Source organism: Nothobranchius furzeri, chromosome 13 (genome assembly GCF_043380555.1).
Source record: "Nothobranchius furzeri strain GRZ-AD chromosome 13, NfurGRZ-RIMD1, whole genome shotgun sequence".
NCBI classification, from domain to species: domain Eukaryota; kingdom Metazoa; phylum Chordata; class Actinopteri; order Cyprinodontiformes; family Nothobranchiidae; genus Nothobranchius; species Nothobranchius furzeri.
The window spans coordinates 31,171,807-31,195,370 of NC_091753.1; the positions used below are offsets into that span (position 1 = coordinate 31,171,807).

Here is a 23,564-nt window from a genome sequence, read left to right on the forward strand (position 1 = left end):
CTCCAGACTCTGGGTCCTTGATTTCCAAAGGAAATGCAGAACTTGCTTTCATCAGAAAACATAACTTTGGACCACTCAGCATCAGTCCAGTCCTTTTTGTCCTTGGCCCAGGCGAGACGCTTCTTGCGCTGTTTCTTGTTCAAGAGTGGCTTGACACACGGAATGCGACACCTGAATCCCATGTCTTTCATGAGTCTCCTCGTGGTGGTTCTTGAAGCGCTGACTCCAGCTGCAGTCCACTCTTTGTGGATCTCCCCCACATTTTTGAATGGGTTTGTCGTCACAATTCTCTGCAGGGTGCGGTTATCCCTAGAGCTTGTACACTTTTTTCTACCACATTTTTTCCGTCCCTTCGCCTGTCTGTTAATGTGCTTGGACACAGAGCTCTGCGAACAGCCAGCTTCTTTAGCAATCACCTTTTGTGTCTTGCCCTCCTTGTGCAAGGTGTCAATGATTGTCTTTTGGACAGCTGTTAAGTCAGAAGTCTTCCCCATGATTGTGGTGCCTTCAAAACAAGACTGAGGGACCTTTTCAAGGCCTTTGCAGGTGTTTTGAGTAAATCAGCTGATTAGAGTGGCAGCAGGTGTCTTCTATATTCAGCCTTTTCAGAATATTCTAATTTTTTGAGATACCAAATTTGGAGTTTTCATTAGTTGTCACTTATGAATATCAAATTTAAATGTAATGAACATTGGAAATACATTGGTCTGTGTGCATTGCATGAATATAATGTACAAGTTTCACGTTTTGAATGGAATTACTGAAATATCTTCAACCTTTTGATGATATTCTAATTTACTGGCCAGCACCTGTAATGAACAATGAAATGTACAAAATAGTACGTTGTAGCTATCATCATACCCATTAGGGTAAAAGCAACACAGAACACACAAAAACTTGCTTGGTAATTGTTTGCATAATACATTGGGAATAATGTATATAATAAGAGGAATTTTTTAACCATAAAGGACCAATTATTTGTCATCCGCTGGCATGTGTGCTGTCATTTTGCAGCTATCCATGATCCATATGAATTTCCATGCTTCAGTGATTATGCCATATACTTATGTTGAAACCCTTTTGTAGGTTTGTGAACATAATGGCCCATTAAACAGTTCTGGTGCCAGACCCAGATGAGGAATTCAGGCACCCGGGGAGCTGGGCTCATTAAAACATATTTCTGCACATGGCATCCAGCTGACTATTTGTCTGCAAGGGTCATTGCCTAAGGCCACTGTGCTTTAACCTCTGATTCTAAAGTTGATTTTAAATTTTGAGTGCAGGTTTTTTCACACTGCACAGTGCATTTTGTGTTTGCCAATGCCTCATTGCTCAAAGGGGACTGCAGTGAGCAGGGTTCCATGTAACAAGCTGGCCAAACTACTTCTGTCGCTGATTATGGATGCACTCACTTTTCAGTAGCCAGCACCATGGAGTAGCCATATAGACTGTGGACATCATAGTGGTTCCCCCAATACTGCTTGGCATCCATACAAAGGGTCTTACTGTACATCACCTCATCCAGAATCTCTGGGAGAGAGAAAAGAAAAAGAAAGAGAGGAGATGGAAGAAAGATATGCAAAAAACATGGAGTGAATACAAAGTAAAATTGCAAATAAAAGCTAGGGAGCGAGGGAGGAAGGGACGAAAAGAGGGACAATGATTTTTTTCAGAGGTACTGTATCAGAAAATGGATGTAAATGAGCAAATGAGAAATGTGGAAGTCATGGGCGACCAAAGAGGAGTGTAATAAGAAGATAAGTATCAGAGGAGTATCCAGTTATGATCGTGCTAAGCAATAAAAGCAAGCGTCCATTTTTTTACCCATAAATGCATTTCACTTCTCAGTTGAGGAATTTATGCAGAATAAAGCATCTATCATCAGACATATGAAAAGTAAAACTTTAAAAAGAGAAGATAAGATCTTACTTGGAGTGTAAGGGGGGTAGTTGAGGTTGTTATCAGCACAACCGTTACTGGATCCTTTAACAAAACTAGACACCTCGTTCATGTCCTGAAATGTGCAAAGAAAACTGTTCATGACTTTTTGCAGTCCTTAACGCTGGATTATCATGCTATATTCTCCACAACCTATACAACCCAGTACATTGAGGTAAAACTGTGGCAAATTTGGCAAGCATCCTTGAGTAGACTTGGGTTTTTCTAACTCATCTACCTGAATCATGCTTTTTTTTGTGCTTTTGATATGATGGTCATACCACATACATCCAATAATGTCTTGAACAGCTGCATGTTGGAGTAGCTCTGTTAACTACATGTAAGTTTTACCTTTTTTGGACATTTTTATTCTAACATCTTAAGAAAAACTATTTTTTTTTACCTTTTACTTTTCTGTTTCTGGTGCTGTGAAGCTTAGAGGATTTTTACTGCCATTTTTTTTTTTTTTACTTTTTTGAGCATTTGTTATGATGTGTAACCATGGCAGCAAGCTGGTTTACAATCTGGAGCAGCTGATTAGCATTGGAAAGGCTGAAATAATACCTCAACTGAAGCCACAAATCCCAAATGAGCTAAAATGCATGAAGTGTGAATGAATGAATGAATGCATGACTTTATTTATAGAGCACATTTCCTGTACAACAACAACTCAATGTGCTTAACAGTAAAAGAGACTAAATAAAACAAACAATTATAAAATATGTACACCCTTAAAAACGATTGGTGTTTACATATTAAAATATACACATGAAACTAAAATCTACACATTCAAACATGCACGCACACATACACACACACACACACACACACACACAAACATTTATACACACATTTGCACATACATCCATGCACAGCCATAAAACATAATTGTAAGAACTTATTTATGAATAAAACCATGTCTATGAAATGAGGAAATAAATTAGAAATGAAACAACCTAGCCATATGTTTGTTGTAATAAAATGGTTTTCAAATTTCTCCTAAAAATATTTGTTGTAGCTGCTTCCCTCTTCTCTAAAGGCAGAGTATTCCAGATCTTAGGTGCATAGACACTGAAGGCAGCCTCCCCTGACTTAGAACGTGTACGCGGTATCACCAGATTGCCCTGATCTGCAGACCGGAGTGGTCTGACCAGCGTATAAGGTACTAGCATGTCTGTAATATATAGTGGTGCATGGCCATTGAGAGCTTTATACACAAGCAGTAGGATTTTAAAATCAATTGGTTTTTCAACTGGTAGCCAATGCAGAGATCTTAAAACAGGAGTAATGTGTTCAGAATTCTTTGTACCAGTCAGAACACGAGCAGCCGCATTCTGAATCAGTTGCAATCTGTAAATAGCGTAGAGGAAGGGCAATTAAAAGACCATTACAATAATCGAGCCTGCTGGTTATGAATGCATGGATTAGCTTTTCGAGGTCAGTTCTTGAGATCAAATGTTTGATTTTAGAAATGTTACGTAAATGAAAAAAATGCTATTTTAGTTGTATGATTAATGTGTTTTTTAAAATTCAGGTTACTGTCTGAAAATACACCCAAGTTTCGTGCTTCATTTTTACATTTAAGAGACAGAGAAGCAAGAAAGTCTACCACTGTCTGTCTCTGTGCGTTTGGACCAAATACCAGAATTTCTGTCTTGTCTTGATTTAATTGTAAGAAATTTTCAGACATCCAGACATCCATACCCTTGATACATTGTATAAGAGAGTGAAGAGGAGCTGTATTACCAGAAGACAATGAAATATATAACTGCAGATCATCTGCATAATTATGATAATTAATATTGTGCCTCTGAACAATGTGCACAAGAGGAAGCATGTACAGGTTGAATAATAGCGGACCAAGGATAGAACCTTGAGGAACACCACAAGTAACCACTAATTTTTTTAGAGTTAAAACCCCCAACTGACATAAATGACTCCCTATCTCTAAGGTATGTTTGGAACCAACTAAGAACTGGACCGGAGAAACCAACCCAGTGTTCTAGCCTCTCTAACAAAATGTCATGATCAACTGTATCAAATGCAGCACTAAGGTCCAGAAGGACAAGAACAGTTACTTTGCCAGAGTCCGTGCTTATGTGTAGGTCATTAACAACCTTAATGAGAGCTGTCTCTGTGCTGTGGTTACTGCGAAAACCAGACTGGTAAGTATCAAAGATGTTATTAGATATAAGGTAACGATTAATCTGAATAAAAACTGCTTTCTCCAGAAGTTTACTAAGAAACGGTAAATTTGAGATCGGTCTATAATTGGAGAACGCAGTTGGATCAAGGCCACTCTTTTTTAACAAGGGTTTAATGACGGCTATTTTTAGCGTGCTGGGAAACATTCCTGATTAAAGTGACAAATTAATGATTTCCAAAACATCAGATTTGACACAGGGGAAAATATTTTTTAAAAAGATTGTTGGAATAGGATCCAGGCAGCAAGTGGACGATTTTAGTTGTTTAATCAGGATATCTGGTGCTTTACCATTTAAAAGCTCAAAATGAGTCATAGTACAGAGTGCGGTACTGGAATGCTGTTGTATGAGGTCATAAATGGATCTGGAAATATTCTGCCTAATGTTCACAATTTTACTGTTAAAGTAAGATGCAAATTCCTCACATTTCGCTGAAGATGACATCTCAGCAGGAAGACCAGAAGGAGGAATAATAATCTTATTGACTGTAGTAAAAAGGACTTTACTATTGTTAATATTTTCATTTATAATTTTAGAAAAGAAGTCAATTCTGCTTCTTTTCATTTCTTTGTTGTACTCAGAGTTGGTCCCTGTAATTATCACAATGAATTTGAAGTTTAGATTTCCTCCACTGTCGTTCTACCTGCCGACATGTCCTCCTTAAGGCTCTGATTTCGAGTCCTTTCCTCCATGGAGGTTTGTGTTGTTTTATGCGTCTAGTTTGAAAGGGTGCAACTTGATCCATTAAATTTTCCAATTTGAAGTTAAAAGTCATCACTAGATCATCTGTTTGCGATCTTGTAGACACAGGCAATTTATATATAATTTCCTTAAAGTTTTCTATTGTGCTATTGTCTATAAAACGTTTTTTGGCTTCCTGAGGGTTATGCAGCTTGTGAGGAACAGCTAAAACATTAAAAATAAACAGGAATGGTCAGATATAGCCATATCTATAATTGCAGGAGCAGTAACATTAAGACAATTCCATATAACTAAATCTAAAGTGTGACCTTTGTTGTGAGTAGGCCCACATACATGCTGAGTTAAACTGAAGGCATCAAGGATGCTAAAAAGTTGTCTCACTTCTGGGGCCTCCTGTTTATCTACATGAATATTAAAATCACCTAAAATAAGTAACTGCTCAAAATTTATAGAAACCTTCAATAGTGATTCAGATAATTCCTCATAAAACCCACACTTTGATTTTGGAGGACGCTAAACTGTTATTATCGGTATTGGATTCTTGCAATGCACGGATATAGCAAGATATTCAAATGAAAAGAATTTGCCTAGATTAATGTTTTTGCAGCCATAAGAGTCAGAGAAAACGACAGCTATTCCACCTCCTTTTTTACCTGATCTGGTGGTGTGAATAAAATTAAAGTTATGAGGCGCAGTCTCATTGAGCACAGCAGTTCCAGTTTGATCTAACCAAGTTTCAGTCAAAAACATCAATTCCACAGAATGAATGGTTACTGGGTCGTTTACAATAAAAGACTTATTAGTTATTGATCTGACATTAAGTAAGGACATCTTGATGTAATCTTGTTTTGGTCTAGTAGGCAGAGTCCAAACCAAATGTACATTGTTTAGATTCCTGCGCTTCACTGTAGAATTGCTGTGATTAGGCCTATGGGTAATAATAACAGGTATCAGTGATGCATACTGATAATCACTAATATGGAGCGGACTCAATGAACATCAGTTCAGATTTCTATTAGATGAGGTTAATGCAAATTCTATATTCTTGGTCAGGATACGAGACCCTAGTGAGTTTGGATGAACCCTATCAGTTTAAAAAAGATATGAGCGATTTAAAAAGGCCATAAAGTTGTCCACGAACAGAATGCCAAGTTTACGGCAGTAGCCCTTCAGCCACGTGTGAAGCTGAAGAGCATGAGTGAACTTGACGTCTCTGAAGCTGGGGCAAGGTAAAGGGCCAGAGATAATGAGTCGCTGATCTGATTGAAGAAAAGTGTCAATAATGCACTTAAAATCAGATTTGAGTATCTCTGACTGCATATTTCTCAGGTTGTTGTGGCCTATGTGTAGAATAACAGATGAAGCAGCAGGGTTTTGGTCCAGCAGCAGTGGGATTTTAGAATCAATATCCAATACTCGTGCACCAGAATAGCATAAAGTTTTCGCACCAGCAAAATGGACATGCCTCACCACAGAGCACCCGAGGACCAAAGCAGATGGAGTTGCACCAGGACCGCCACGTCCTGATTCCAGCTGGCGTTGAACTGCAGCTTCTGGTGGAGGACGCGCGGTACCAGGCTGAGTGGCTCTTAACGTCAGACTGGAACTTATGCTGAGTCTCTTCTGAAGGGCGGGTTTCTGAATAAACAGATCCAGAACGTCTGCGAATAACTGCATTCAGTATCAGCCTGCGACGGTCAGACGAAGACAACCCAGATACCTGCTGCGTCCGGATGGCAGAGTTTCGGCCCGGTTTGTGGGACGCCGCTCTCGGAGGTGAAGAAGGTGCCGCCCGGCCAGCTGCCGGCGGGTCTGCAGTTTCACCAAGTGGAAGGTTAGAAGCTCCAGTAGACAAGGGTGAAAAACGATTGGAAAGCTCCAGATGAGGCTGTATTGACTCCGGTAACTGAGGATGGTACAGTTTCCGACCGTTCCGCACAACCTCCGACCAGGATGGATGGGCTTGTGAGCCAGAATGAACCGGCATAGAGGCTAAAACCCGGGTCTTGGGTCTTGTACCCACTCGAATCCACTCATCCCCAGGTGGAACCGGCACAGATGCAGAAGAAGGGGAGGAGGCGTGATGCAGAGAAATCTCAGCAGGAACGGCGCTGCGGTTCCAAGGAGCACCATCTAATTCATTCACAGATTCTGAAGGTCCAGCCATGCAGACAGTCAACCCATGACTGGGTCCAGCACTAGCATTATTAGGTCCAACATTAGCTGATATTGTAAGCGGAAGAGTTGCGGCAGTGTCTGAAGCAGGAGCCTGCCCGGAGGCAGGGGAAATGACCAACAGGTGAGCGCGAGAGTTCTGGATTTGGCAGATACACTTGGATTGATCAAGTGCAACAGACATAAAGCTGATCAGGAGTTTGTCCTTGGTCCTCCTGTCATCTTCCAACTGGTGAACACTCATCTTGAGCTGATGAATACCGTCCTCGAGTCGTTGGTATGCAGAACTGCAGCTGTTACATGCGGAGAAACATTGTGTGCCGCCATCATGACCGCACCCACGTCACCAGTGGAGACAAGAGTGTAGTCGGTTCAGGTGGACGCCACACATTTGAAAGATGCACGACTTGGCCTTTCGTCTCCTGGTTTCAGCAGTACCACTCCAAACAAAGCATTGGTAACTGACTTGAAGATTTTGTCTCCAATTATCCACCTTTTAACCGTTCACATGGGAGCACCAGGCCGGACTCATGACAGACAAAATATTCAGTATGAATGTTCAGGTGACAACAAAGAGTCTCCTGAGTAATTCACTTAGCTAGCTACCTAGCACGAACAATCAGTCCAGAAACGGTTTCCGTTTGGAAATGGGACAATCGATGTAGTATCCAAACTGCTCCTCGGGCATCTAATAAACAGTCTTTGGTGAACTAGCTATAAACCAGTTTATGTAATCATCTAACAATTGTGTCAGTCCTATAAAGCGTCTGCTCTCCTTGCTCTTTTGACATTTGTCATTTCCTTTAACGTTAGCTCTACTTCCACTCGTGGATGCAGAGTGGGAGCAAAACGGAGACAGAGAAAGAGGAAATTCAAACCATCTCTTCCATCAATCATAATGAGCAATGTGAGATCACTGGCCAACAAGATGGTTGAACTCCTAGTCCTATCAGGGACTCAGCCAGAGTATCGGCAGTGCATTGTTATGTGTTTCACTGAGACCTGGCTGCAGGACCATATCCCCGGTTCCAGCATCGCTCTGCCAGGATTCCTGACTGTACGAGCAGACAGAGATCTGAAGAGGAGCGGGAAAAGAAAAGGATGTGGAGTGGCAGCGCTTGTCAACAACAGATGGTGCCATCCATGACATGTTTCAGTGAAATGTCGTCTCTGCAGCCCAGATGTTGAACTCTTGCCAGTAAGTTGTTGCCCATATTATTTGCCAAGATAGTTCCCCAGTGTTGTCTTGGCAAACATTTATATTCCACCTTCAGCCATTGCTGAAAATGCATGTGATGCCATCAGTTCCGTTGTCACTAAGCTACAAACCCAGCACCCCAATGCATTTGTGGCTATATCTGTTGATTTTAATCATGCCTCTCTGTCTGTTACACTTTCAACATTTCAACAGTTTATCAGCTGCTCCACCAGAGAAAACAAGACATTGGATTTGTGTTATGCAAATGTAAAGAATGCATAAATGTCCAAAACAAGACCTCCTCTGGGACAATCAGATCACAATCTTGTTTTTCTCTGCTCAGAATACAAAACACTTGTTCAGAGGCAACCTGTGGCAAGAAGAACTGTGAGAAAATAGTCACAGGATGCTGAAGAAGCCCTGCAGGGTTGTTCTGAGACAATAGATTGGATGACTCTCTGCCAAGGATATGAAGCGGACATCAATGCCATGACTGGATGTGCCACTGACTATATAAACGTCTGCGTGGACATCATCATACCCACCAGAAAAGTAAGATGCTTCGCTATTAACAAACCCTGGATCTCCAGGGAACTGAAGAATCTGCTAAATGAGAAGAAAAGAGCCTTCAAGGAGGGAGACAGGGATTTATTGAGAAGTATACAGAAGCAAATGAAGATCAAGATAAGAGACAGCAAGGAGGCATACAGGAAGAAGCTGGAGAACAAACTACAGATGAACAATATCAGAGATGTCTGGTCAGGGATGAATAAGATCATAGGCTTCAAGCAGAGGAAGGCTTGCACGGATGGCAGCCTGGACACAGCCAATGAACTGATCAAGTTCTTCAATAGGTTCAGTTCAGGAACAAACCCAGCATCCTCCTTGCCTGTCTCCAGCCAATCAGACATCCCATCCTCCTCTGATCCAACATTTTCCTGTCACACGCCAACTTTTTTGTCCTCTAATGCAGTCATGGACTCTTCTGGTTCTATAAATCTGTCTTCAAACAAGCAGGAGATGTTGCTGACCCATTTACCTCCCCCTTCCACCTATCTGTCTCTAGAAGTCAGGTGAAAAGGCAGCTGGAGAGACTGAACAGGAACAAAGCTGCAGGTCCAGATGGTGTCAGCCCCAGAGTACTGAAGGCCTGTGCAGAGCAGCTCTGTGGGATTCTGCAGCACCTCTTCAACCTCAGCCTGGCCCAGGAGAAGGTTCCAGCCCTGTGGAAAACATCCTGCCTTGTTCCAGTTCCAAATAAAACTAGCCCATCAGTCAATGACGACTACAGACCGGTTGCCCTGACATCCCACATCATGAAGGTCCTGGAGAGACTCCTGTTGGTCCACCTGAATAAGCAAACTAGAACATATCGGGACCTGCTGCAGTTTGCTTATCGCCATGGAGTTGAAGATGCCATCATCCAGCAGTTTCAACCAACCCATTGTCATCAGGACAAATCAGGCAGCACTGTGAGGGTAATGTTCTTTGATTTCTCCAGTGCATTTAACACAATTCAGCCTGATGTACTTTGCCAGAAACTCCAGAAGACACAGGTGGGGGCCTCAACTATTGCCTGGACTAAAGACTGCCTGACAAACAGACCACAGTTTGTGAGACTGAAAAACCGCACATCAAACCAGGCGATCAGTAACATTGGAGCACCACAGGGGACTGTACTCTCACCATTCCTTTTCACCCTGTACACCTCAGACTTCAGTACAAATCTGACCTGTCATCTACAGAAATACTCAGATGACTCTGCAGCTGTCGGGTGTATCAGAGATGGACAGGAAGCTGAGTACAGTGAGCTAGTGGAGTTCTTTGTGGCATGGTGTGGGAACAATCATCTGACCTTGAATGTAAACAAAACAAAGGAGATGATTTTAGACTTCAGAAGAAACAGTGTGGAGTCAAACACTGTTTCCATCATGGGAGAAGAAGTAGAGGTGGTTGAGGAATACAAATACCTTGGAGTTCACCTGGACAACAGACTGGACTGGAGAAAGAACAGCGAAGCCGTTTACAAGAAGGGACACAGCAGACTGCACTTCTTGAGGACGCTTAGGTCCTTCAATGTCTGTAGCAAGATGCTGCAGATCTTCTACAAGTCTGTTGTTAGAGTGTAATCTCTTCAGCCGTATCTGTTGAGATAGTAGCATCAGAAGCAGGGACCTGAAAAGGTTCAACAGCCTAATAAAAAAGGCTGGTTCTGTTCTGGGGACGACTGTGGAACCACTGGAGGAGATAATGCAAAGAAGGATTCTGCAGAGAATCAAGAAAATTGTGGACAACCCTGAGCATTCTCTTCACAAGACTGTCCGACAACGGAAGAGTGTCTTCAGTCAGAGGCTTCTTCACTTTCACTGCAACACTGACCGCTACTGGAGATCCTTCCTGCCAGCAGCAATTGTAATATACAAAAACTCTTTGACAACTTGATTATCATTATTATTCTGAGCTACTACAGCAATCAATTTTCCTCTGGGATTAATAAAGTATTTTTGAATTGAATTCAACTATGGCAATTTCCAACTTAAAGCCAGGAAAATGTGTTATGCTACCACGACCCAATTGCAAGTTGGGGTTGTAGCCATGGTAAAAGGCTAACAAGGTCCATTCAGCCTCTTGCATGGACAACTAAATCCATAATGATGTTTACAGAACCAGTGTCTTTGGTAAGTTCCCCAGAGCTTCACTCAGAATCCAAGTTACCACCATCCAGATCATAAGTTACCATGACTTTACTATGGATAGTTTTTGAATTCTCAAAACCATCATCAACCTATCATGCATAATGGGGATCCCAGTGTGTTCTTTATCTGTGTTTAAAGCTGCAATAGCTTTAAAACACAAATATGGTCATGGAACTAGCACCAATCCTTTCAGCTGTCATCCCTAAGCCACATCCACCTGATACCGTAACTCTCATTGCCCGAGTAAACAAGATAGTGCTAAACACCAGGGGAAATAATATTTTGTTGTCCATGACTTCATATGGTGTTTTTCTTTTTGGGACTCTGGTATTTTGACCTAAAGTTGAAGTGTTAGCAGATGGCTGCTTCACCTTCTCTGATATTACTGAGCGGAGAACTTCTCACATCCAAGGTTTTCTGTTGCAAAATGCATGAGCGCATCATGTTTGGAAGACCCAGGTAAATGAGGAAGTGCAGCGGTTTGGTGACGCAGTCAACCAAATGGTCCATTCACTGGTTTGGTTTAAACAAATATTTGAGCCTCTTCATTTTATTTTTCTTCTTTTTTATCGCCACAATAAATGTATAGTTATAGTATGTTAGAACAGTATAAAGAGGCATGAAAACACGTTTTAAACTAGCTTGATTTGCAGATTTACCATTAAAGACCTTATAAAGGTCATACAAAGGCCATTTGGGTTCTAACTCATTTATACAACTGTAGCTGGTCATCATTGGTTAACATGGGCTTGGTTAACATGGGCATGTTGTGCTGAAAAGGATATTCTCCAAATCCAACGTGTTTTCTCTGTTATAATAAGAATTATTCCAGTGACCTGGGCTAAGTAAAGATTCAAAAAGATACTCTAACATCATTGTGTGTGTTGCAGACAATAGTAATACTAATGAGTGAGTTGAAATTTCGGCTCAGGAGTCATTAACAGTTGGCTTTTGTGCTCTGGCTTTGAACATTAGCCAGTGAGAATGTCAAAAATGTATGCTCGCTCTCCCTTTTTGTGTGTGTTTGTAATTGGTTTCAGAATGTCTGCTTCAGAATTTGTGGCTATTGAACAACTAATTACTGACTTCACTTTATGTTTTTTGAAACTGACTTACAATCCAGAGGGCATCATGTTTGATCTCCTTGTAGAACCGCTCATACTCATCTACCCACCAATCGATGCAGTTTTGGCTGGTGTAGTCTGGGAATACAGTCTTCCCTGGCCAAACCTGCAAGGGAGGGAATGTGAGATAACAGTTTGTTTACAAGCACCACAAATGTTATGAATCAAAAAGGTCAAATTTCACCAATGAATTGACACAGCATAACCTTTCATACACGCCATAGCTGCAAAGTCAAGGTTGTGCCAGCTGGAGGATCCAGAGGCACAAATCAACCTTTTGCTCACTTACTGTTCTTCAATGCAGACATAAATAAACTGGCAAGGTCTCCCACAAAAACCCTTATCTCTCTGAATAAAAGCCCGACTGCTGGATTCCTCACTCTGAATAAAAGTCAATCTACACGAATCCTGCAAGACTTTACAACTCATAAGTTAATTAATCATATGGTTGAACAAACAAGATATTTTAATGAACAGTTTGAATAATCTGTGCTTAAATCAATGAAGATGAAATGAATATTGCAGTTGCAGAGCCATTGCAGATGTTATGATCAGTATGTGATTGATTTAACAAGTTACACACAACAATATATTGGAGCAGGCGGAGGGAAACTAGGGGTCTTAGCACACCTCTGTTGTTGCTAGGCTTCCTGGGGCTGGAGGCTAGGAGGGAGATCTGGCTGTCTGGTTGGGGTCTGGGGTGGTGGGTTGCTGTGCTCAGCGTTGGGTGGGGGGGCCTGCTCATCAGCACCCCCAGCAGAAAGGGTCAAACTCTGGTAACTGGTGATAGTTGTACCCAATGTGCAGCAGTACCGGGACCAGATTGAATAGGGTGTGTATGGGGAGCATGAGAGGGTGTCCAGCGTGCATTTTTGTAAGTCTTTGGTTGTATGTGTATGTGTGAGTATGAGGGAGGGAGTGTGTGACTGTGTTTGTGTATGACTGTATATGTCAGGTGGGGCCTTTGACTCCTCTCTTCTCCTGGGACTTCTTTTGATGATATAGATCTTCGTCTCCCCTCTCCCTGCCACACCTGGTGTGGGATGTGGTGCCTTGCTCTGTCTGAGTGTTCCTGGGGGTTTAAGATTTTTGGCGTCTGCCTGATCAATCCCAGTGGCTGCCTGGTGGGGTCTGGGTCCCTGGGCCCTGCTGGGTCCCCGGCGGGGGAGGTCGCCCCTGGGTCCTGGGTCGCTGGGTCCCGGGTCGCTGGGTCCCAGGCTCGGCCGGCTAGGGGGTGGGAGGCTGCGGGCGGGCCTGTGGGCTTGCCGCTGATATCTCCCGCGACTCTGCCGGCTGCTGGTTGTGGCCCCCCGGGGCGATCCTCTGTGCCTCTCAAGGGGGGCGGGCCCTTTCTGGTTGCAGTCTCCTTGGGGTTTGTGTGTTCTGGGGCAGTGCCTGGATCTCTGGGACTTGGAGATCCCCCCGTCTCCTACACATCTTTGGGGGGCAGATCTGTGGTCCCTCACACTCTCTATTGGATGCTCCTATAGAGAAACCTTACATAAACAAGTGCGTGTACACACACAGGTGCTCACATAGTGCTCTCAAAAGTATGGGCTTGGGCACATTCAATACATGTCTTAAGGCTGTCGTTGCCACTAAATGCACTGTGATTTATTATTGTGTGATTGTTCAGTTAAACAATGTTGATTTTATATTTCATCATCAGGTTGACGCAGTGATAGCATGCTCCTGATGCATTGTTGTGTGTCCCATTTTTTCTATTCTTTCTCTTTCTGCAGGTCAAGAAGGAGACTTTTGTTCATTATTGTTTATTTTTGTGGACCCCCCACCCCACCCCCTTCTCCCCTCCCTCCCCACCCTTTGTCTTTTCTTTTCTCTTTCACCTCTGTTTCTGTGCTGTGTCTGGTCGGAATTACCGCTGTTGATTAAATCTTGCGACAGAGCATGCTGAGAGGTAAAGTCCGCGCTGATCGACATGGAAGATGGAGGGAGCGGTGCAAGTGCGTCAGCTGCAGCCCAGCCAGAGACCTTGGAGCAGGCAGTGCTGCCACCAGCGGCAAAGAAAAAAAAAACGCTTGGAGACCTGATGAAGTCACGGACAAGCACGTCATCTGTAACCGTCCCGAAGAGAGTTAGAGCCGAGCTGGAGCTCACTCGCTACCTGCAGGAGGAACCCATTGACCCTAATGAAAACCGTCTGACATGGTGGCGCAACAACCATGGGAGATTTCTATTGCTCTCCAAAGTCGCACGTAAGTACATGTGTATTTGCGCAACAAGCGCATCATCCGAGAGGGTTTTTAGTGTCGCTGGAAATGTTGTCACCCCTCTCAGATCCTCTCTCAAACCGCATTTAACATGCTGGTTTTCCTTGCGCGTAACAGGGACATGACCAAGTTATAAATCACAGTTATTCTTGTGTGTGAAAGTGAAATGATAGTGCCTGGGACATCTCATTTTTTATACTTTATTTTAAACCATAAAACAAAACGGGCACTTTTTTTAATTTCTGTTAGATGTTGCAGCCAAATTTGCATTTCAAACTTAAACCTCCTGAATGTTGTTTTTAAGTTCAGTCAGAGAATGCTGTTACTGCCCTTTGATCTGCATTCAATAAAGTGTTAAAAATGGCCATGTATTTTTTCTAACATTTTTTAAATGTGTAAGCACAATGTTTCAAAGGAAATATTGCCATGAGTTTAGTAAATAACAAACACATTTGCTAAGTACAAAAATAAAAACGGGGTGCAAAAATATCGCATACTGACATATTGAGCTGCCCTGAGTCACCGCAGGGGGAATTCCTCAACCGCGACAGCCCTACACCCCACCTAGTGGACACTTATGTTGTGTTGTCTGAAGTCTGTTGCATATATGTTTGAGGTGTTTTTTTGTTGTTTTTTTTTTTTTTTTTATGCAGCGCAAAGCTGCCCTCCCGGTGGAGAGTAACTCTGAAGTGCCTTTTTTTTCCCCTCTACCTGAAACAATCCTCATGTAACACTCTTATCTCTAATAAGGTACGTGACTCAGGGTTGCGAATGACCACAGTCACCAATTCTTGTCATGTGTCTTGCCCATGTATGTCTGATCTCTAAATTGTGTGTACTGAAACTCTAATTTCCCTCTGGGATCAATAAAGTATCTTTGATTTGATTTTTCACCCAGATTTCACAGTTTCTTTCAGATACAAAGATTCTGATAAACATCTAACTTACATCAAACCACTTACACATCACATTCCATCACCGCATATCCACCCCATCACATCTCTTTATTCATATCTTGCCATGTATAATCATTAGCTTAGAAAAGAATAAAATTCCTTTTTAACTATATACCTGACTAGGTCTGAATTAATACGAAGTTTGTTTATGGTCCCTGAACAAGTAAAAATAACTAGGTTGGTATTTCATATTTATATGGAATTATCGCACCTTATTGGTCATAATTTATTTGCAGTCATCACGCTATAAAGTGTGACCACTACACAAACATTTCAAAATGGTCTTAGATGAGACTATGAGAACATTAGTTTGGCATCACTGCACGAGCATCCCTAATGATGGGGCTCTGTTTCAAATTTTCTTCAAGGTGGACAGGAGTTTCTGGTTTTAAATGATTCTAGGGGTTTCATCCTTTTATAAAGTGCTAAAACACACCTGCACCATGTCTACAACAGCATGCTAACAACATGAAAGGGCGTATTTAACTGAAGATGGTGTAGGAGTATCGAGCTCCATAGAAATGTAAAAAAATAAAGATAAACTGTGCCTGTGGGGGTGTTGGAGAAACAGATTTGAGATGTGGGAATGGCAAAGAAAAGAGAAAAGAGAAAAAGAGAGATGAAGTAAGAGAACAGGTGGGATTGATGAGGGTGAGCAAGCAACGGAGACAGGGGATAAAGAGAGGAGAAAAGGGGGAGGGAATCGATAATGCAATAGAAATCTGAAGATGCGGCTGTGTGTTAGAAGTCGTCCTTAATGACATGTATTGAGAAAAATGATTAATCTGTGGAGAGAGGCAGATATTTCCTTTATGTGTGCTTCTGTGTGCATACAGCTTCTCTGTGTGTGAATGCTTCTGTTTGGCACAAAGATATTAAATCTCAAGGTTGTTCCACACTAGCTATCTTTTTCCTTTTTACTCCTGGCAATAACTTTGCAATCCAGTTTGCAGCGAGGCAACGATGCATGTACGCACATGTGCATACATGCAGATTTATGGGTGGGTGTTGTAAACAGGGTAGTCTCAGTTCCAAGGTTAAAGTTTATTGATTGCAGAAGTCACTGCTGTTTTTTACAAGTCATGGCTTTTTTCAACACCTTGAAGATCCCCTTTTGGAATAAACTCTTGCTTTAAAATAAGAGAAGAGTTGATTAAATAAGAGAAGAGTTGATTAAAAACTGACAGAAAAATGAGCAAAGGCTGAATAAAATAAGTAAAAACATTATGGGATGCTGATTTACTTGTCCACATTTTTTTTTGCTTTTGCTTTCCATCATTTTATCCAATTATCATCCATTTAAGTTTTCAGCAGTCACATCATCAGCTAGGACTGAGCAATAGTCACAAAAATAATTTAACTGACCCAAAACATACAAAATAATTTAAACAAGGGGACAATATGATCCACATAATCTTTTTTATTCTGTTATATTCATTTAGTTGTTCCTCATCCATGTGTGGTCTTACAGCAGAGGCAGAAGGGCTCTAGTTGTGCTTTCTTTTGGAAGTCACAGAGATTCATGTTTAAATCTAGTTTTGTTTCATTTATCAATAAATCTTGATGTTTTTATACATTTTTATGTTGTTGTTGTTGTTTTTAAATATGTCCGGAGTATTTCAGTTGGCAATGACTGAAATGAACAGGCCTTGGTAAAATATTCTTATGGTTTTAATTTTTTGAATTAAAATCTCCTAAGACATTTCTACTGACTCACTGACAACAGTGCAAACACTTGAAACAAATCTAAAACCTAACTGTCTTGTCCTGTTGTTCTCCTAGTCTCTTTCTCCTGTTCCTGTGACTTGTGGCTTTGACTTTCTACAAAGTGGCTCCTTTACATTGACCATCCCTTTGCTCTGTGATAACCTGTTGTTTCTTTTATTTCATTATCGTGGATCCTCTGTCAGCCACTCTGTAGGACAGCCAGACTGTCTCCATGGTCCTTCTAATCTGCTATCTATATCCACTGCTAATCTTTTACCTGTGCCTGCCTGTTTGCCTTTGAAGTTTCTGTCTGCCATCCTCACCTTTAAACTCTCAAAAGCTTTGTTTTCTTTCTTTACTTCCATTCGTTACCTCTTTGGTCAAGAAGTGCAACGCTGTGTGAGTTGGATTTCTAAGATTTTCCTCACGGTTAAACATTTGAGCCACCAGCTTTTATCCTCGTCTTTGGGAGCAATTAGCTGCTTTAAAAGCTAAATAATCACCAGCTTGCTGCTGTATCGCTGGTGTAGAGGCTGCAAAAGTTGGAAAGCGTGGACTGTTTTTATAACAAGAACACAACATATGAAAGTAAACTACAGTCAGTTACATTCACACGTCCCATCTGCATGCACTAAGGTAAAACATAGACCACTAAGAATAGCATTTCATTTTCAAACTGGTACACACAGATGAACTCACACATACACACATGCTTATTTATCCCCCTCCCCATTTCTATCTCACAAACGCACACTCTCCACAGCCATTGGCTTTGCCAATCTGTCATGCGGTGATTTAGAACATTTTAAGATTAAATCCTAATGCAGAATCAATGCATATGTTTGACCTGTTCATAAACAGCATGAAAAGATGGTTACTGGGGGGGTACTAGGGCTAATCGTGTGTGTAATCAAAGGCAACACTATAAACGCACAGAAGCAACATTCTTCTACCCCCCTCCCACCTCAACACTCTGCAGGGAAGAGCCTTTTAAATGTGAGCTCTGTGGGGAAAAAGGGATCAAAAATAACATTCTGTATGGTTTAACTTCCATTTGGGAGTATAACATGGACTGATGAAAGCTGTGAGCTCGCTGTACACACACATGCACAAACATGGCAAATACATATATTTATCTCAATAATATAGAATCTTTGTCAAATGCAAAAAAGGTCAAACAGTAAATATTGAAATGTGAAAATATCACCTGATCAATTTGATTTAACATATTGAGGATTTCTGACATTTATATATATTTTTAAAAGCAAATAAGTTAAATATCTTCAGACTAAAAGTGTGGATGGTTTAGAGTAAAATTACTTAGCATAGATTTTAGCTACTTTAATTGTTGTTTATGTATTGAAAATAACATTTGATTTAATGTGTGTGTGTGTGTGTGTGTGTGTGTGTGTGTGTGTGTGTGTGTGTGTGTGTGTGTGTGTGTGTGTGTGTGTGTGAGTGATTCAAAGTAGGAGACTTATTTGCACTCATAGGCAGCCAAAAAATGCCATTTAAATCTCAATTTACTCCGTTTCGTATCAAAAGTTTAACCTTTAATTTGGAATTAATGTCCTTTTTAGTTCAAACATGCAGCTTATCAGAAAACAAGCTGTGCCAGTGTCAGTAGGGTTCTTTTAATTAACCACATACCCAATGAACAGTCTAGTCTTAATTAGCTGCTAAGGCATATTTATATATTTTCTGTCACTATTCATCTTCAGCGAAAATGTGCGGAAACTGTTTTATTGTATTTTTTTATATTCATGGTCTTTTAATGTCTAGCACGACATATCGGAGTTTCATGAGTGTTCATAACATGCCTGAACAAAGTTTATGGGTTGGAGCCTCTTGGACAGTGATATTGACATTAAACCACTTTTTGCAATATGCACTTAAACAAATTTCATACAGGTATTATATATGCATGAGCAAATATATAGTTTTCAAAACTGTTTTTCCTTTTTGATATTTATTTTTCATTTATTTCTTTTTTTTACTATCCTGTCTGGCTGTAAGGCAATCAGAACTGATGTCTGAGTGCCGAAGACAAGCTTTACAATTTTACTTTCACAGGTGAAGAATCCACAAAAATACAACAGAACTAAAATATCACTGCAGTAATAACGTGAGGATATATAACAGTTAGAAATTTTGCGGAAAAAACGACAGTAGTAAGTGCATTTAGTGCTAACCACAGCCTTAGGTTACGTGTCAAAAACGCTCAGGTCAATTCTTGTGAGAGCACCACGTGAGCACCTGTGAGTGCACGCGCTTGTGAGGGTTCTCTATTGGAGTGCCTAAGAGTTAATGTGAGGGGCCACACACCTGCTCCCAAAGGCCCACGGAAGATGAAGGAAATCCAAGTCCCAGAGATTCAGAGGTCTCCTCCGGAGTGCAAAGACCCCAGGAAGACCGCTGCCATGGATGTCCCAACCCCCCTCTCGACAGGTGCAGAGGATCACCCTGGGAGGGCCAACCAGCAGCCATGCCAGAAGCCCAGGAGGTAACAATGGCAACTCCCCAGGCCTGCCTGCAGCTGCCCACTCCTGGAAAGGCCGAGCTTAGAACTCAGCAGCCCAGAACCTAAGGGCCCCCAGCTCCGACAGAGACCCAACAGCGTCCAGGCATCCAGACCCTACTGCGTGAGCTGGCAGATGCCAAAAACTTCCAGCCCCTGACACGGGAGCTGCACATTTGAATGTAAACCACGGCACCAAATGTGGCAGGGGGAGGGTAGGCAAAGATGTTGTAGCACCACAAGATGTCCTGGGAGAGGGGAGTCCAAGACCCTACCTGACAGATACTGTCACACACAAACACAGTCACACACTCCCACCCTCATGCTCACACATAAACACATTAGAGATGAAGAAACCACCCTTCATCACAATTTTTGACAGGTCTATTGTTCTTTGACCTTGATGACCTTTCCCCCAAACCACCTTACATCAAACTTGACAGGTGTATTGTTTTATGACCTTTTGTGATATGACCTTTAATGACCCCATATGTCAAGAAATGAATTGATGACTGTTGTGTAATGACCCATGAAGTTATTGATTGTAGTCCCTGAGACCCCTTCTGTCAAGATGTATATTGATGATCTGCTTTGATGTATTCAATCTGCACCACTTTACGTCAAGTTAGGATTGATAACTCTTTTGTGTTAGGATACCTCACCCCACAGTTCCCACAGCCCCTCCCTTTCATAGGTGAGACCCTCCAACCCTACACACACACACACACACACACACACACACACACACACACACACACACACACACACACACACACACACACACACACACACACACACACACTTGGCTCCCAATCATTTCACTTACCTTTGTTCTGTAAATGCATCCAATACATGGGAATCAGTGGTGGGGGTTGTTGCCTAGCAACTAACTGCTCATTCTCTTACTAAGCAGTGTCAGGAAGTATTTGGATGAACAAGCTAAGTTCACCAGATTCAAGACATCAACCAACCACATTCCACCAATTGTCTCCTCAGCTCGCAATCATTTCACTTACCTAGACAAAGCATCAACTTACCTTTGTTCTGTAAATGCATCCAATACATGGGAATCCTAACACAAAATAGTTATCAATCCTAACTTTGCAGACTGAATACGTCAAGCAGATCATCAATATACATTTTGACAGAAGGGGACTACAATCAATAACTTCATGGGTCATTACACAACAGTCATCAATTAATTTCTTGACAAATCCTAGCCTCTAGCCCCAGGAAGCAAACTAGAAACAGGGGTGTAAGAAAACCCCTAGTCAGTCTCTGCCCGGCAAGGCTTGAACAACAGCAGGTGGGAATGATTCATTTCCCTTAAACCACTCAAACCTTGGTTTTTACTGTAGAATCCAGCTTTACTTGCACTCTCTCTTGAAAATAAATGTTGCTCACCTCTCCTTCAAGAGGAGTTGTCCCATCTGACTCTGTGACCCAAGCATTCTTGGCCATCCCACGATCATAAGATTCATATGGAGCTCCATTGACCCTCTTACTGATGGCTATCGCAGGATCCTGGGGACAGTTGAAAATATTCAGTATGGCACCAGTGCACAAACCTACAGATTAAAGTTCCATATGATTAGGAGGGCAAAACTGTAAATTAACTGAGTTTAGCAATAAAAGGTCAATGACAATAACTCATGGATGCTATCATTCAAATAATTAATTTCAACATCAGAATATTTTTTGCTTTAACATTTTTATGAGCAGTTATGCCCAATTGATGTTCAGAATAATATACCATAATATTTTATAATACAACATTATGCAACTTAGATAGCAGAAAATCTATTTGACTGATACTACTTTAGTATTTATATTATTTCTGTATTTGTTTTTAAAAAACAAAATAAAAGAGGAAGGTGTTGAATCAGTGACCAGCTTTACTGATGTAAAATCTTTTTGATACAATCCACCATAAGTTATTAAACTATTTTTTTTCTAGTTCTTGTTTAATAATATTCACATTTGAATAATAGAAAACAACACATTTGCTTTGCAAATGCTGTTGTACCCCAAGGCTTTGTTCTCAGGCACATACTTTTCATTTTGTACATTTTTTTATACATGCTTTTATATTGTTCAGTGCTGCTGTATATAGCTATATACAGTATAATCTTGCATATACTCATTATTGCTCTATATTTTTAGGTCAATGTTGGTGGAGGGAAATGGAAAAGTCTGTTATTTAAAAAAAATCAATGCTAAAAGTATGTAGGTGCAATAATGGGTTCAAAAATTAAAAATTATGTGAATGAACCATTAAGATTTAAAAAAAGCACAAAAATTGTTTGATTCTCCCACACCTGAATTACTGTCTGCAATCATTAAACATGAAGATGAGACAACAGAGCTGCAGTCATTCAGCTAGTATATTTAAATAAGACTAAAAATAGGGGAATTTATGTGTTCAATATCCAACATTAAATAATTTAATATTTATATACATATGTATTATGCAACAGATAATTTAAATTTTCCTTAAAGTGTATTTGGATTTCAAACATAAACCTATCAATGTAAACCCCCCCCCCCCCCCCCCCCCCCCCCACACACACACACACACACACACACACAAAGAAGAAATCCTGAAGAATTATATAACTGGTCTAAGGCCTAGTCCACACTTAGCCAGGTTTTTTTAAAAACGAATATCTGCCCTTCCAAAAACTTGCATCCACACCACCTCGTTTTAAAAAAAAAAAACTGTCCACACGTACCCGGATAAATACATTGTTAAGGACATGCCAGACCTGTAGGTGGCAGTACTTCCCCCGTTCTTAACCTCGTCCTTCGTCTGTGGTCTTCCGCAAGGAGCAGTAATTCCGCTTGCAAAAACAAACAAGCAAAAAGCACTTGGACAATTGATAAAGCGAGCGCAGATCTGAGGGCATCCATGCTGTCGGCTAGTGCAAACACAGGTCGCACACGTGATGTCAGCATTTTTTTGTCGCGGAAAGTGACGTTGCGGACCTTAAAACTCCGGTTTTGTCTGTCCACACGCAGACACCCAAAACGGAGAAAACGCAGATCTTCACTTTGGTCGGAGTTTTTAAAAAGATTAGTTTTCGTGTGAAAAAACTCAGTTTTCGTGTGGATGACAGGCCAAAACGTAGAAAAATATCTACGTTTTGGCAGATCCCCAGCTACGTGTGGACAGGGCCTAAGTTCTTGTAATTTTACTGTTTAAACCAACACAGACAAAGCACAAATGTTTCTCACCAGGATCAGGATGTACCTCTGTCCCTTGTCATGGAGGTAATCGGCAAACTGGGGCAGGTTCCTGAAGTTGACTTTGTCATATGTGAAATCCTTTTTCTCTTCCATGTAGTCGATGTCAGTGTATTGAATGTCCTGTGTGAGGCAAAGAATGCTTTGTTATTGGATATTTAGTGTACACAGAATTATTTACCTGCAGTTAAAACACATTTTAAAATGCTTTAAAAATGTGTTTTGTTTGAAAGCCTGTAAATGTTAAGGCTGCAATGACAAATCTGCTAAACAAGCTAGCTGTTAAATACATACACACAGCCACACAACTCTCACCTCTCCCTTCGGCTATCATCCCTGCTACTGGAACGTGCATTACCACAGTTAACGAGAGACTGCTAAACGCCAATTGCAGTTTTCTAGGTTCAAACGTCTTTTCAATTTAGGGCTGCTCAATATATCGAAAAATTGTCGTCATCGCGATAACAGGACGTGTGATAGGCGCACCGCAAAGCGTTAAAAACGGCGATAAATGTTTGGTTCAAACATTTCCATCCGTGTCATACATAAACGTTTTGGAAACCAGCTCAGTTTTTTACGCGGAAGTATTATTTGACCAATCAAATGTAGCCCTTCTGATATGCGGCCAGTCATATGGGTCCGTTCACACGCCAGATGACATCAACACTGCATACTTTAGTATTTGTTCATTTATCGTGAGTAATATCGATATCGCAATATTAAGCACTGTTATTGAATTTCACAGGTTTTCCTAATATCGTGCAGCCCTATTTCAATTATATTCAATTCAAGTTTATTTATATAGCACCAAGTCATGACGAGTCATCTTAAGGCACTTCACATATTAAACATTTCAATACAGTTCATTTCAT

At 41.2% G+C, this 23,564-nt stretch overlaps 1 protein-coding gene across 2 annotated transcripts in view; it reads right to left on the reverse strand.

The window, feature by feature from the left end:
- Nucleotides 1-23,564, reverse strand: part of LOC107380514 (sucrase-isomaltase, intestinal) — a 138,047-nt gene that overhangs the window by 87,831 nt on the left and 26,652 nt on the right. For both annotated transcript variants that reach the window (XM_054742777.2, XM_054742776.2), the window contains exons 11-15: nt 22,684-22,815; nt 20,854-20,973; nt 12,030-12,143; nt 1,930-2,014; nt 1,413-1,530 (exon numbers count right to left, since the gene is read on the reverse strand). In XM_054742777.2, coding sequence (XP_054598752.1) covers nt 1,413-1,530; nt 1,930-2,014; nt 12,030-12,143; nt 20,854-20,973; nt 22,684-22,815 — 569 coding nt within the window. The remainder of the gene's footprint in view (nt 1-1,412; nt 1,531-1,929; nt 2,015-12,029; nt 12,144-20,853; nt 20,974-22,683; nt 22,816-23,564) is intronic.